This window comes from Anopheles darlingi, chromosome X (assembly GCF_943734745.1).
Source record: "Anopheles darlingi chromosome X, idAnoDarlMG_H_01, whole genome shotgun sequence".
In the NCBI taxonomy this organism is placed as follows: Eukaryota; Metazoa; Arthropoda; class Insecta; order Diptera; family Culicidae; genus Anopheles; species Anopheles darlingi.
This window is the reverse complement of record NC_064873.1, coordinates 4,805,741-4,820,591: the sequence shown is the minus strand read 5'-3', so window position 1 is coordinate 4,820,591 and position 14,851 is coordinate 4,805,741. Positions and strand designations below refer to the sequence as shown.

At 53.4% G+C, this 14,851-nt stretch overlaps 3 protein-coding genes across 10 annotated transcripts in view; 2 read left to right on the top strand and 1 right to left on the bottom strand.

The window, feature by feature from the left end:
• LOC125952154 (integrin alpha-PS1) overlaps positions 1–5,371 on the bottom strand; it is a 7,578-nt gene extending 2,207 nt beyond the window's left edge. The window contains exons 1-9 of one of the 4 annotated variants that reach the window (XM_049681471.1): positions 5,250–5,371; positions 4,035–4,536; positions 3,793–3,920; positions 3,186–3,239; positions 2,373–2,506; positions 1,879–2,290; positions 1,606–1,813; positions 976–1,530; positions 235–910 (exon numbers count right to left, since the gene is read on the bottom strand). In XM_049681471.1, the coding sequence (XP_049537428.1) occupies positions 235–910; positions 976–1,530; positions 1,606–1,813; positions 1,879–2,290; positions 2,373–2,506; positions 3,186–3,239; positions 3,793–3,920; positions 4,035–4,210 (2,343 nt within the window). In that variant the 5' untranslated portion in view covers positions 4,211–4,536; positions 5,250–5,371. Of the gene's footprint in view, positions 1–234; positions 911–975; positions 1,531–1,605; positions 1,814–1,878; positions 2,291–2,372; positions 2,510–3,185; positions 3,240–3,792; positions 3,921–4,034; positions 4,617–5,249 lie in introns of those variants that run through there. The other 3 variants (XM_049681462.1, XM_049681487.1, XM_049681479.1) reach the window with 3 other exon arrangements.
• A 195-nt stretch (positions 5,372–5,566) lies between these two features.
• Positions 5,567–9,222, top strand: LOC125952689 (protein twisted gastrulation-like). 4 transcript variants are annotated; one of them, XM_049682328.1, is made up of 4 exons: positions 5,567–5,709; positions 7,107–7,644; positions 7,730–7,871; positions 7,992–9,222. In XM_049682328.1, the coding sequence occupies exons 2-4, from the start codon at positions 7,197–7,199 to the stop codon at positions 8,182–8,184; spliced, it is 783 nt and encodes a 260-aa protein (XP_049538285.1). In that variant the 5' UTR covers positions 5,567–5,709; positions 7,107–7,196; the 3' UTR covers positions 8,185–9,222. The 4 variants fall into 4 exon arrangements, with proteins under 4 accessions (XP_049538285.1, XP_049538302.1, XP_049538276.1 ...); XM_049682345.1 differs by lacking the exon at positions 5,567–5,709 and adding an exon at positions 6,020–6,367; XM_049682319.1 differs by lacking the exon at positions 5,567–5,709 and adding an exon at positions 6,717–7,011.
• Positions 9,223–10,328: 1,106 nt separating this feature from the next.
• LOC125952650 (SPARC) lies at positions 10,329–13,424 on the top strand. 2 transcript variants are annotated; one of them, XM_049682271.1, is made up of 2 exons: positions 10,329–10,502; positions 12,090–13,424. In XM_049682271.1, the coding sequence occupies exon 2, from the start codon at positions 12,163–12,165 to the stop codon at positions 13,168–13,170; it is 1,008 nt and encodes a 335-aa protein (XP_049538228.1). In that variant the 5' UTR covers positions 10,329–10,502; positions 12,090–12,162; the 3' UTR covers positions 13,171–13,424. The 2 variants fall into 2 exon arrangements, with proteins under 2 accessions (XP_049538228.1, XP_049538219.1); XM_049682262.1 differs by having other exon boundaries at positions 10,332–10,538.
• The last annotated feature ends 1,427 nt before the right edge of the window (positions 13,425–14,851 follow it).

The following is a 14,851-nucleotide window of genomic DNA, read 5'->3' as shown; positions in this document are numbered from 1 at the left end:
GATGAGTGAAACTCTAAACGACCTGTAAAGGTGTTTTGAATCAAAAGAAAATTATGCTGCCACTTTTGTGTGGTGTAGAACTGCTAAGAAAGATGATAATGGTGAAATCGAACTTTGTTCAGTTTTAAGGAAGGTAAAAACGAGAAGAACCTCTGTCTGGCGCAAAACCTCTGATGATGCTTGAAAGATCGCGCCCAAAAGATCTTAGACCAAAGCGAACTCTCTCCAACCTACCTTCGAGCCGGCATAGGTCAACGATTGGTCGTGCTGGACGTACAGATTGGTTTCGTAGGCGGAATCGGCCCCGTTCAGCACGTTGATCGAAAGGGAGAGCTTCCGGTCGCGACCAAGCACGATGTAGTAGGTATCGCTCCCGTTGCCGGTCAACCCGACGAGCTCGACCGTCTGCAGCTGCAACGCTGACCGGCACAGCCCATCGAGCCCACAGTCCTTCTGGAACGGCACGACGAACGTCCGCTCGGCGGCGGTCCGGTTAAGGATCGGTTGCAGCAACGGTAGCCCGTTCCGGCCCCGCATCCCACGCACACCGCCACCGCCATCGTCGAGCGTGTAGTTGATGCGGAACTTGAGCGGATTCTGGATGTCCCGGGTACCCTCGTTCAGGTAGGCCGTCACCGTGTGGCAGACCGTCTTGTTGAGCTGGCTGTGCGCCGTCAGCCGGAACTGCTCGCTCAGCACGTTGGTGCGCACGGTGGGCCAGCTGGCACCGTTCCGGCCCCCATTTCCGGCCAGACCGAGCGAAACCCGGGAGAACTTGCGCTCCTTGAGGAAGGTTTCCGCCTCGATCGTGAACCGCAGATCGAGGTAGGAATCGGTGAGGGCACCGTTGGTGGTGCCGCTGCCAGCCGCGATACCATCATCGATCGCGCTGCACGCCCGGAAGGTAAAGCTGAGAGAGGAGAGAGAGAGATTAGAGGGAGGCAAGTCGGTACAATGGGTTCTGGAGGGCCGTACCAAGTAACGTTGGCCAACGGGTCCGCCGCGCACCCCGTTTTGGCCGGATCGATCGCCTCGGAACCCTGGTTCTCCACCGACAGCTCCTCGTACGTGCGGATGTTGATGATCGGGCGGGACAGCAGGGCGGCCACCCGATCGCTACCGTACGAACCGACGATCAGGTCCGGGTACGCGTTGCCATCGAGATCGTAGCTACCGGCCAGGGAGCTACCGAACGTTTGCCACGGTGGCGTCAACGGGTTGGCCACGAAATCCTGCGGATCGATGATCTGGCTCGGTTCCGCCGATAGGCCGTCGGGCGTGCCGGAGTACAGGTAAACGCGGCCGCGGCCACCCATCTCGTACGGTGCACCGATGGCGACGTCATTCATGCCGTCACGGTTGAGATCGCCGCAGGCGGCGATCGCGGTACCGAAGCGCGATTCCAGCCGTCCGGTTAACCGTTGATTGTAGCGCTGATCGAAGGTGGTGCCACGGTTCAGATACACGTACACCGCGCCACCGTCGGTGCGGTTAAAGTAGTTCGGTGCACCGACCAACAGATCGAGCAAGCTACAACGAAAGCAGAGCATAGAGGGAGCGTTAAGTTGACTGCGTCCAGGAACACGGTGGCCACTTGGCACTTACCCATCCCCGTTGACGTCGACCGAGATCAGCGTGCTACCGAAGCCGGATCCAAACTGTTCACCGACCAACGATAGGTCACGATCGAACGGGTTTTTGCGCTGCAAGTTGGAGAAGATGACGACCTCGCCGTTCCCCTGGCTCGCCCGCGGTGCACCGCCGGCATAGGTCATGTAGTTACCGAAAAACCGACCACCGGTGACGGCCATACCTAGGGCGAGTTGGATTGAAAGTTAGATTTTGGTTTATTTTGTTGCTGCTGTGTTGTGTGCTTACCCAAGTAGCTATAGTTCGGTACGGGCGAGTTGACGTTGTCGTGCGGTGCGTAGTACTGGAACTTGTCGCGCGACAGAAAGTCACCCTCGATCGCGACGTTAAACAGCGTACCCTTCCACGTCATGGCACCGGGCGTCCCGATGAGGGCGGTCCCGTCCACCAGCACCGCACTCGACGTACCGGACTGGCAGAACGCGTACTGCTGGTGTTCGCGCTCGATCGAGCGACCGCGGCACACCTCAACAGCGAACCCGAACGAGAAATCCTCGTTCAGCACGTAGCAGATGCCCTGGCCGAGGTACAGCCCGGGCGAATCCGATGACGAGGCTGACGATCCGGACGAGGCATTGCCGGAGAACGTGTACGGCTGGGGTTTGCTCACCTTGATGTAGCGATGGGCGCACACGAAGATCTACCGAAACGTCAATACAATACAGATTAGCGATTAGTTGAGCAAAACAAAAGAAGAAAAGAGAGGAAGCGAGTTAGCGCACCTTATTCTCTTGGCCGCCCGTTTCCACCGACACACCGAGCCACTGGTTCGTTTTGATTTCGTCCGCTCCCGGTGGAACGAGATTGCTGCTGCGGGATGCCGGATCATCGTTCTCGAAATCATCGTCGATGTCATCTGCTGTTGGAAGGTGGGCAGGGTATGAAAAGAGAAGGAATCCGTCAGGTTTAGGTTGCGATTTAGTTTGTCGCCGCCGCTCTCGGCGGGGGGGTTAGTCGCACACATAAAACAGGCAGCAGTCGCATATGTAGTGGCATATATAGAAAAAAGGAGGAAAGAAAGAAGGTTAGTAAAAAGAAGAAGAGGGGGGAAAAAATAGTAAAAACATTCCGCTATGGTGGGAAGGGGCGTTGCGCTCTGCGTTGTGCGGGAGCGGACAGGCTGGCAGGCATTCCGGGCGAAAGTGTTAACCAAAACTAGTAGCAACGCCACGCAAAACGTCACAAAAAGGTTCGTGACTTCGAGGATTTTGAATCTCGAACACGCACACACACACACACACACACACACACACACACACACACACACACACACACACACACACACACACACACACACACACACACACGCAAACAAAACGATGCATTCCGGGGCATGCCGACCATGCAACTTAGAGCTTATTGTTTAAAGGGATTCACATGCGGCCGATGCAGCGTAGCGGCGTAACGAAAATGCAGATTTGCTTAGGAATTGTTTGCTTGGTTGGTTGGTTGGTTCCAAGCGTTGCGGCATGCTGGTGTGCAAGGCTGGGCAGCGCGACTGCACTGGGGCGCAAGGAACACGACGCTACACTTACTCTTGCTACGCGAGCGGATTGCACTTTGGCGCTGTTCGTACGAGCCGGTTGCAGCTTTCACCGATAAAGATTCGAAGCATTAGTTTTTTTTGGGACAGACAGACAGAATGTCGAAGTATGGAGGATGAAGACTGATCGACTGTCACAATGTTGTGACCCCGAGACCAGACCCAGGCTGAAAGATTTGGATTGATTTTCGAACCGGCTATCTGGAAACGCAGACCATTCCCAGCTCTCGGTCCGTTCGCTCTCGAAAACTCGTGAAAGAGGGGAATAGTCCCCAATATTTGGATGAATCAGCAAAGCTTGTCAAGCTGTTGGTAGTGATCGACCGATTGGACTTTTTTTCGACTGCAGCCAATCACAGTGAATCACGAAGAAAGCATTGTACTTGAGCTCGAGAACTGGTGTTCGATTCCCGGTATTTGGACCTAGACAAGTAGTACGGCCTACGTAAAGCCCACACCGTCACCGAAGGTAGCCGGTAGTAGGAGGCGCAGGTAGAGGATGCGTTGCAACCGATGAAACCATTTTCTTCCGATTCCCCTTGAGTACCTTGTGAAAAATCAAAAACAAAACACAAAAAAAAACACATGGAGAGACTTACTTCGGAGCCCGTCGGTCACCACCTGCATGCAATCGTCGGTGGCAAGCGTAACCGGGCAGCGATACAGTGCACCGGACCGGTTCGAGCCCGGCTGCAGGTTCTGCCCTAGCGGCGCACCCACGAGTATCCTACAAGAAGCGAAAAGATAGAGAGCGAACGAGAGAGAAAGAGTGAGAGAGGGCGTATGAGGGGTAGGCGCTAGCCGTGTACTGGCGTTCGGTGGAGGGGGAGGGGAACCTTACCAGCTAGTCGTACGGTTTGCGTTGCTCCGGGTACCGCGCTGGTTGTGGCCAGCGACCGAGTAGCCAAAGTAGGAACCCGGCAGGCCACGCTTCTCCAGTATTTGATGCGTCTCGAGGTTGAATGGCGCGGTCCGGCTGACTAACACCAGCAACACGCCCAACAGTACCAGCATCATTTGTCACGTTGGCTGGGCTCCGGGGACGGATCGCGTCTGCGACACATTTACGACGGGCAGGCTCGCTTGTTTTTTTGCTCTCAGAAACACACACACACACACACACACAGGTAGACTGCTCCTAGGGGAAAGACGACGACCCTGGCTACAGAGATTTCGGTTTTGATCGATGCGCTTTGATTGTGGTGGCTGAGAGTGTGACTCGTAACGGCACTTCACCTTCTTTTTTTTTCACCACCATCGGCCAGAAAAACCTACTACACGCCCAACGTGAAAAAAACCACTTGAACACCGACACACACAGACATTCGCTGCTGCTGCTGCTGCTGCGGTGGTGGCGGTGGCGATGTTTGCTTATTGCTTATGACTGGCCGAATGACTCTTCCTCTTCCACCCCAAAGCTGAACGGCGTTTGACAGATGCCAAGCGGATCCCGCTGGACGCATATGCGTACCGTAGGGCGCTTATTTGTTTATATTTAACAAAAAAAAGGGTTCCCCACCATTCGCGTACGCCATTCGAGTGGGGAGAGGGTAGACGCAGCCATTTTGGGGGTGCTCAATCGAACCGAATCTATGAATGGGAATTTTTGGGGGGTGTGCGGATCAACTAAATGGAATCTTGCGTTATAACGGAATGTAACCCCTGGAATTCGAAAACGTGACACCGTCGATGGCGGTTGCGATGACTGTAGGAGCCAGTGTGTTCATCTGGTAGCGCTCACGGCACAGAGACTTCGTTATATTGCGTCCGGGGTGGTCTACACGAGCCAATAACAGGCAAACATATAACAACCACCGTCATCCCTTCGGTCGATGAGCTCCTGAAGAATGCGCTTCATTTCTGGTCACTAAAATGATACTCAGCAACAACAAACCCCTATATAGACCCTATTTTCCGTATCAGGTATATCATCCCTTCGGAAGCTGCGCTACCCATACATTCCTCTGATCGGCACGGCAATAGCAATGGCAATGGCAGGTATACAACCCCAGGCCAGGCCCAGGGGTGGCTGTCAGATTTTCGTGCGGCCACTCACCGAATGAATCCCGTTGAAGCACAAAAACGCACGCAGTGAACCTCAGGAAAGGTGCGCGCGTACACTGCCTTTGCTGAGTCTCTCTCTCTCTCTCTCTCTCTCTCTCTCGATCTCGATGCCAAACACTCCCGATCACCGATCCAACCCGCAGTTTGGTCAGCGTCGCAGCGCAGCGTTCGCCCGCCGAGTGAAGCGATCGACGATAGACGATAGAGATTAGCGGTGATCGGGTGCGATCGCGTCAAACGCGTCAGGTGCTGGCTGTATTCCGGTTCGGTTTTTTTTGTAATCCCTGCAGGGCCCGGACGTCGCGCAAACAACTGTTCATACGGCCGCCGCGGCCATACTGAGGTGAGGTCCAAAAGGGCTACTACCCGCACGGACACGGCATCGGTGATAGCGTCGTTATCGTCGAGCAGCAATACACACGCAGGATCTACACGGCGCTCCGGATATCCAGGTGAGCTTCTAATCTTGGCCTCCCCCAGGGTCCCAGGGAGAGAGAGCGAGAGAGCGAGAGAGAGCAGACAAGCTTGGGCAGGTAGTGTGGAAGAGGTAGAGTGTGGGCTCTGGTGCGGGAGGAGACAGAGGGATGAGGGATCATTGCTGAGGAACGCATACCACACGCACACACGCACACACAGACACACACTCGTCCATGCGCAAAGACATTATGGAGACGCAAAAGCAAGAAACGGAGGTACCGCCGTTACCTCGCCCTCGCCGTGGATGCTGCCCGACCGCCCATCGATATCCATCGATCGTCCGTCTCCTCCGGTACCTGTATGCTTGGTTCCAGAATTCTGACGTTTTTGCCAAGCGCTGGTGTCGCTTTCTTTCTAGAGACCGCGCACACCAATTGTTGCATTCCCAACAATTCCAGCTTCAAAACAAAACGCCTCGACCTCGAATTTACGAAAAGACACGGAGGAGGAGGTCTTTCGCCAATAGTTCGCTTCCAATAGTCTGTCAGTCTGTTGTGCCGTTGGTCTTGTTTGCTCGGAAGCCACCGAAGAGATAGGTCAAGTTAGCAGCAGCAGCAGCAGCTGAGCTGAGAGCTGACAGTGGTGGGGGGAGGGTACAACTACCACATTCGCTTGATGTGGTAGAACTGGTAGGTAAGTTTCCAAGGACAGTCTGTGCGACCAGCTTAACGTTACGTTGAGTGTGCGAACGCGAGCGCATTCTGCGCAATCGAGCTATGTGTGTTCGTGCGTGCGTGTGCGTGTGTGTTTTTTGTTTTTCCTGGCTGAGTAACAATATCGCACAATCAGCATCACGAGGATGCCGACAATCGATCATGCCGTCAACCTAGTGGCTGGTAAAGTGGCCTTTGGCCATCCGCCAGCCAGCCAGCAGACTGCAGCGGAATCTTGGATTGCTTGACCCTTTCCTACTGCTGCTGCTGCGCCTGCCGCTACTCGCAGCTATTAACAGTCATGGCGAACGAATCGAATCGAGCAATAATGGGGCGGAAATAGAATATGGCGTGCTGCTGGAGCCGGTTGCTGCTGCTGCTGCTGCTGCTGGTGTTTACATTTCGTGTAAACGAACCGCAGCGTAAACATGGCGTGAGTGCGGCAAGATTACACTTGAGCCGGGTAGCGCATGAGCAAATGAGGATCGTAACCCACGGATCGCGCAGTCCGCAACGCAGCACTTCAGAAAAACAGTTTTAATTGTTTTACTCCGGATCTCCTCGATTCTGTGTTGAATGTTAATTAGGCGAAACGCGGTCCAGCCCTCAGTTGAATGTTGAATGGCAGGTGATCTGGCAGTCACCAAACGATGTCGCCGTTATCCTCACCGTCCGGGAAGTGCTGAGTGCTAACTGCTTAACCGTTTCTTCTGTTGTAGCTTTTGTGTAGCTGTCGCCGATACGATATCCGTTTGCATCAATACACCTCACACACACACACCTATCAGCTCACCGTGCGATCAACCGCGATGGTGCACCGCGCTGAGCAGCGCACCGCGGCGCTGCCGAAGACGCTGGCGGTCCAGCTGGCGGTGTTTTGCGTGTTGGTCGGGCTGACGGTTCCGCCAGTGCACGGCTGTAACGAGATGGTTTGCGCTAGCATCGTCTCGAAGTGCATGCTGACGCAGAGCTGCAAGTGTGATATGAAGAGCTGCACCTGCTGCAAGGAGTGCGCCGAGTGTCTGAGCTACCTGTACACCGAGTGCTGCAGCTGCCTGGAGATGTGCCCGAAACCGAACGAAACCTCGAACGAGCTGTCGAAGCAGTCGCACATCGAGGATCTGGAGGGTTTCCCGAGCCTGTACGATGTGATCACGTCCGAGCAGGACGTGCAGGGCCGCTGGAAGGTGATCTCCTTCCCGATCGACATCGATGCGGCACTGTACGGGCCTAAGGGCGACACCAAGTACCTCGTCCGTAAGTAATGCATGCATGCGATTGTCGTAAAGCCCGTTTTGAAAACTCATGCATTTCCCATTGTTCATGCCACTCTGCCACCTAGACTCCACCGATATGGACCTGAAGGCGAAGTATGCCGATCCGAACAAGATCACGGTGAACTGCACCGTTGCCTACCAGGCGCAGTGCATGTCGTGGAACAAGTGCAAGGAAAGCTGCCGAACGATGGGAGCCAGCAGCTACAGGCAAGTGGATATTAGGGGAGGAACCGTAAACCCGGCCCCGTAGCCTCGTAGCGCTTTCCGGCTCGTGTGCTCGTCGCGCATCGTAAATGACATTACTTTCTGTTTCCTCCCCCTCCCTAGATGGTTCCACGATGGTTGCTGCGAGTGCGTTGGCCATTACTGCATCAATTATGGCGTTAACGAGTCGCGGTGCCGCGACTGCCCGGAGAGCAAGGAGCATGAATTGGAGGACTTCTTCAACGAGGACGAGCTCGATTACGGCGATAGCGTTGGACCGATGGACAACTCGGCCGTCGAGTCGACCAACATATGAATAGTGGCGCCACTGCTTGTAATCCATGTATTCCGACTGGAATGAGAGAGAGAGAGAGCGAGAGAGCGAGAGAGAGGCCGTGCAGTCGTGCCTGCGTACGATCTGGCGTAGAACGACGGGCAACTTCCGGTTGGCTTTCGGGCGGATTTTTTTTTGTTTTGTTTTAGATATTTACATCAGCAGATACAACATAAGGTTAGCATACGGACAATTTGCTTGAGGCTGCAGAACGCGTACTGCGTGGGCTGTACAGTGGACGTGCGTCTGTGCGAAAGTGATCGCTACACGGGGGGGACAGGGGTGGTGTAAGCGATCTTTTGCTGCATACCGATGCAGATGCAGCCCAGCGGAAGTCGTATGTTGGACACACAAAACTGATTTCGGTCAGTCAGTTGTTTTATGTACAGAATTCGATTGCCAAACATTGGTGCGCCATTTGATTAGACCGTTCTTTGGTGATAACGATAAATAGAATTAAGGAGCGTCAGGACAGGGAGGCAGGGATAGCAATGGCACGAATCTTTTCTGTTTTTCTTTTCTTCTGGTACCTTTTAAGCCGAAGGATCCGTTGTTCTTCTTCTTCTTCTTCCACAAAATACTAAATACTAACTAACCTGGCAGCTGTAGAACTATATATAGACATATATTTCGGAGCTTAGTGTTGGCACCATAGTATATCCATTGTTTCTTTGATAACTTTTCGGAAACTGTTCGTCATTTGCTGCGACTGTGAGAGAGCTTAGGATCAAAAATCAATTTCCCATGTGCGCAGGAGAAGGAAAATACACCGCGAACCGGAATAGACTTAATCAACGTTAGCGTTAAGCTGTACTAAGGTATTGTCGAGCAGTATATATATATGACTTTATATGCGGCACTGAGTAATGAGCGGGCCAGTGCCATACCAGGACCCGTTGTCTGGTTTAAAAACAATGTAAGCGTCAATGTAGGAAGCAGCTCTTCTGGAAGTATACTACCCATGTGCATGTGTCTAACCCATTTACTGGAAACGTACTTACCATCTGCTGTGTGTGTGTGTTTTTTTTTGTTTGTTTGTTTTGATTTTGATATCGATTTCGAAGTAATCGCTTGCCTAGTGAACCGACCTCACCTTACCTGCGAGGCACGTCGCAAGGGGTAAGTAGGAAAAGGCGAGTGCCCTAGCAAACGAGTGCACAGTTCCTGTTTCCGTGTAGATAGTGGCGGCTTCAGCTGCACCGGCTGGATGTGCTGGTGCTGCTGGAATCCCACGTTCCACTTCCCAAAACCGACCACCGACCGACCGCACAGTCGCAGATCGCATTTGTTCGACAGCAACATCCCGCGCTCGCGCACTACTTCGCCAGAATTGAAGTCACGCTATCAGCATCGCCGCCGCCGTCGTCTTCGTCATCGTCGGTCGGTTCCTCTGTTACTCCAATTTTTCGCCCGCGCATCTCAAAGGCCTGCCACACATGAGGCGGCACATACTCGTCGCGTTTATGTCGATAACGCAAAGTGTGCTCATCCGCCTCGAAACGTCGAAAGTGTCGCTGCTCTCTCCCTGTCTCTCTCTCTTCAATCTCACTGCTCCTTTTCCAATCTCCTACCCAATCTAGCACGCGACGCGCTGTTCCTGTTCTACTGGCTGGTTCCTACATTCTCTACTGTTGTTGCTGTTGTTGTTGGAGTGCCACGTCCGCAGAACAAGTTGGCGACTGCCGACACTGCGTGCTGTCTTGCTTGCCTCACCATCCCCGGAAGATGGTTTCCGATGATAGCTTTACCGCATGTGCATAATGTTCTCGGTTTTGCGTTGCGTCTGCGTCTCGTTGCGATAATTACTATCCCATCTGGTGCTGACCTGCTCACCACCTCCGCGCGGGCGCGATGCCGTCATCATTGGTGTCATCATTTCGCGCTCCATACCAGCCACAAATGCGCTCGTATGTCGATCGCATCGCGCCGCGCAAATTTCTGCTTCATCCTCGCACCAATCGCGTCGTCTGTGTGAGCGAGCGAGCTTGAGTGCGTGCGAGCGAACGAACGAATCTAATGCCTCACAAACCCATCTTCTCAGCCCGAGACCTCGATGATCTCCAGTGGTCCAGCTCTCAGCCATCGTGTCCGATTGCGGCCGTACCGCCGACCGTTGCCTTGGCTAGCGCGCGCGCGCGCTAAGACGCTGCCGCTGCTCGATCGTCTGGTTTAGTCTTGCTTTGGCGATCGCAAGGAGTGCAACCCACACCCAAGGCGGCTGCCTCAAGCATTCCCAGGGAAAGGGGGCCGCGTTTTTATTACGTGGAGAAGTGATTGTGTGTGGTAGTGGTTTGCCGTTGGTAGGTTCCGTAAAGCCGTAAAAAACCGCCCGTATAGTAAGTATAGCCCGCTTGTTTGGTGGGTGTATCAATCGGAAACGTATTCTTCGATCTTAATTTCCCCTTTCGAGATGTTTGTTGTTATTTTTGCCGTTTTATTGTCGTTGGAATCGCAACGGCGATTAGTATCGATTCCATTTCGATCGAATGGTCGATAGTTTGCGGTTTTTTTTAGTGTGCGAATGTGCCGTCCGCACAATTGTCCGCACTCCGGAACCCGTTTCTGTACCGGAAACCGCTTCTTATCAAACCCCGCGCCGCAGCCACCGCCACCGCTTAGACAGGAAGCAGCAGCAGACAGTGTAACCGCGTGTGTGGTTCGGCCTTATCGAGGTTTTCGAGGCCGAGCCCGAGTACTAAAGAATAAGGCGATTTTGCTCGTTACGATTGCGTCGCTTTTAAAGATGGTGAGCGGGCCAGCTGAGAGCCGAGTCGTCGAATCCCGATTGCATCCTCGAGGATTTGCGTGCGACGACGTACCGATAAGCCGGTCGCCTGCGTAGCCGCCACAATCAACCCACCATGATAACCTTCTAGTACGGTCCGTGTGAACTCAACGCAATCAAACGCTTTTTGTTTTTTTTTTGTTTTTTTGGAGCTTCATCATTCGAAGGTTTGGCATTCGAATCGAATTCGAAGAAGTCTGTTACTCCAGCAATCACAGAACAGAAGCACTCCTGTTGGGCTCGGAAACGTCGGTTTACCCGTTGTACCAGTAGTAGTTCAATATCTGCATCTGCTGGCACGCTCTCTTTGTTTCTTTCTCTCTCCATCTTTCTTTCTCTTTCGGTATGTCTTCCTTCAATTCTTTTCCACATGCACAAGCAGTTTAACGAGAGCAGCAAGACCGTTAGGGGTTTTGTTTACAATTAAACCAGAGAAGTTATAAATAGTTTGCCGTCGAATAGAAGGAAGGAAGTAAACCAGAACCAGAAAGGAGTGAGTTTGTCCGTGTGCCTAGGTCCGTGTGAGAGATAGGAAGAGAGAGAGAGAATAAGAACGTTCCTGTTTTCGGTTCCCCAAACGCGTGTTCAAAGAGTGTAGTGATTCCTCCTGCAAAACCCATTCTATTGGAGCGATCGAGCGAGGTTTCGAGTACCACGTAGTGCATCATGATGAGTCAGTCTATGGATTCTACCCCAGATACTCGAAACAGATGTTGCCGATCGTGCATGGATCCGTGAATCGGCTGAATTCCATCGCACAGAGTGCAGCCCCGGCTGCACCCTGCACACACTGCGCTACGCTACATTGCATTTGCAGTATTTGTGAAGATCCGATGAGATCAGAGCAAGCAACGGAGGAAGCCTCAACGTACTGTTGCTTCCCAGAACCATACCAGCAGCAGTTTTCGTCGGTTTGGTTTCGGTTTCGCTTTCGGTTCGTTTGTTTTTTCCTTTTCGTTCCTTCCTTCCTTTCGGTCGCCGTTACGGCCATCTCGGATTGCCCCGTCCACCAGTACCACCGCGAGGGAATTGGAATCCATAGTGTGGCCGCTCGCTATCTAACACCTTTCCTCCTGTTGCCCTTCCTTTCGTCTCGTTTCAGGCGTTACATTGGCAACAAGACAGAGGAGGACACAAAACAACCCGGGTTTCGGTTGCCCCCCTCACCCCTGAAGATGATGCGCTTTGCTGGTAAGCTGGTGGTGCTGCTGGTGGTGGTGCTGGTGTGTAGCTCGCCGCTGGTCCGAGCGAACCAGCAGCTGGATGACCTGTTCGACGAAGGGTTCGACGACGACGATGAGGAGCTGCTGCGGCGCGTCGAGCAGAAGCACGTCGACCAGGAGCTGGAGCGCGAACAGCAACTGGCCCACGCCCAGTCGGCCTACAATATGGCGGCCGAGTATGATCCCTACAACCAGCAGCAGGAGCAGGAGCAGGAGGAGCAGGAAGAGGAACAGGGTGCCCCGAACCGTGCACCACGGTTGACCGATCCGTGCCGGGGTGTGCGGTGTGGTGCCGGGCGTATCTGCAGCGTGAACCACGACGAGAACAAGGCCGAGTGTATCTGCATCCCGGAGTGCCCGGTCGAGCACGATCCGCGCCGGAAGGTGTGCACGAACCTGAACGAAACGTGGGACTCGGCGTGCGAGGTCCATCGGCAGCGCTGTCTGTGCAACACGAACGATCCGCAGTGCCGGGGCGAGAGTGTCCGGCACGTGCACATCGACTACTACGGTTACTGCCGGCAGATGGTCGAGTGCTCGGAGAGCGATCTGGCCGACTTTCCGCGCCGGATGCGCGACTGGCTGTTCAACGTGATGCACGATCTGGCGTCGCGTAACGAGCTGCCGGAACCGTACCTGGAGCTGGAGCACGAGGCGGAAACGAACATGACCAAGCGCTGGACGAATGCGGCGATCTGGAAGTGGTGCGATCTGGATGGCCACCCGCACGACAATACGGTGTCGCGGCACGAGCTGTTCCCGATCCGGGCCCCGCTGATGGCGCTCGAGCACTGCATCTCGCCGTTCCTGGAGAGCTGCGATCCGAACGGGGACCACCGCATCTCGCTGCAGGAGTGGGGCAAGTGTCTCGGGCTCGAGGAGGACGATCTGACGGCGCGCTGCGCCGAGATCACCAAAACCGACGAGTCGGAGCGGAACGACATTGAGGCGGCCGTCTAGTTTGCGTGGCGCGAATGCCAACGTCACGAGTACGTGGCGCACCGCGAGCGCATCCGTTTGCGAGCGCTCGCTGCCCCGCTTTCCTCCTTCTTTTCTTTTGCTTACGCGCTTTTTTCCCCCCGCATATGAAGCATATTAATCTCTTTCTTTTTCCTCTACTCTCTTCTACTTCTTTGTCGTCAATTGACATTTACTAAAACAAAAAATACAAACAAACAATAAACGGACATGTATAGTTCTGTATACCCTCCAACTACCGACCGACAACAGTGTGGCGGTTGTTACCACGTTTTCATCTCACGACGTGGCGTGTGCCACAGAACTGTCCGCCGGAATGCAGTCCTCTTCTTTGTGCATGAATTTATGGGAGAACCTGGAAACAATGGACTGCTGCCTGCAGCTGCATACAGGCGCACCGCAAACCACCGTAATGGGTCTGGGACCGGGGGGGACAATAATCTGGAAGAATCTGACGAAGGCAGATCGATGTCGCCAGAAGGTGCTGCTGCTGCTGCTGCTGCTGCTGGTGCTGCTCGTAACCAACGACATTTGTGCCGAGCAGGAGCTGGAATTAATGACGCGTTAAGAAGGGATCGGCCTCGTTGCCTCGTCTGGGTTCCGTGGTCCGTTGGCTTGTGGGGTTTCGGAGGGTTAGCTTTTTGTGGGGGCACAGATTTAAAAGTTTGACTCAACGACTATCTGCTCGGTGCATCCAGAGTTTTATCACTCTCTTTTGCTCTCGCTCTCGCTCTCGCGCTCTCTCTCTTTCTCAAATTTTTCGGCATTAAATTGCACTCCATCCAATGAAGGGAGTATTACAAATCATTTGCAAAACCCAACCAGTGCCAGGCCCAATTCATGGATGTATTTCGGATAGGACGGACGACGTGGACAGCTTGATTGAGCTTGAGACGACAGGGAGAGAGGGGTTTTTGCTGAAATAAGAATGCCGTTATGTTCTTTAATAGTTACTCACCATAATAAGCATAATTATTGTTTGGAGTAGCGTGTGTCAGTGTGTGTCAATGTGTGTCAATATGTGTGTGTGTGTCAATGTGTGTGTGTGTATGCACCTTCTGCCGCCTACCAAGACAGCGTCGTGGTTTTGTTTTTACATCTTCTTACTAGCCTTGCACCGAGCCTTGCCAAAAAACCGAATCCTCAACGCCCCAAATCCGCCCCCAAAAACTATACACATTTGTTCACACGAGGCGGTTTTCGCTGGTCCGCTACCTGCCCCTTCTTCTTTAACCCTTTCCCCCTTCCCCTCCGAATACCTTGTCTGCGGCCGCTCCTGTGACTCCTGGTTGGTTTACTTCCCTTCTAAATTGCATTTTTGCATAATTGTCGTGTTTTCTTTCTTTGCTGCATTGCATACCTGGCTACACGGGGTTTTACATTGACGAGTATAGTGTTGGATAAGTTTGCTAACCCTGGTTATGAATTTAATAATACGTTTGCAATGCGTATAAGTTTAGCGTCCTGTTTCGTTTTTTTTTGTTTTTCGCGCACCGCACCGTCCTCATCTTGGCCGAAAGCAAACCGCGGACGCGCGTTATATCTCATACAAAGGGGGGGAAAAGGTGGAATAATAGGCGTGTAACGAGTTCAACAGAGTTGGGAAGGGATTCGCGCGGAAAGTTCAGCTGAACGGTAGAACCAGCACATCGCTCATCTAGCC

Coding starts and splice junctions, on each gene's coding strand:
- LOC125952650 (XM_049682271.1), top strand. CDS start 12,163: ATGATGCGCTTTGCTGGTAAGCTGGTGGTGCTGCTGGTGGTGGTGCTG.
- LOC125952689 (XM_049682319.1), top strand. Junction 7,645..7,729: donor CGACACCAAGTACCTCGTCC/GTAAGTAATGCA, acceptor TCTGCCACCTAG/ACTCCACCGATATGGACCTG. Junction 7,872..7,991: donor ATGGGAGCCAGCAGCTACAG/GCAAGTGGATAT, acceptor CCCCCTCCCTAG/ATGGTTCCACGATGGTTGCT.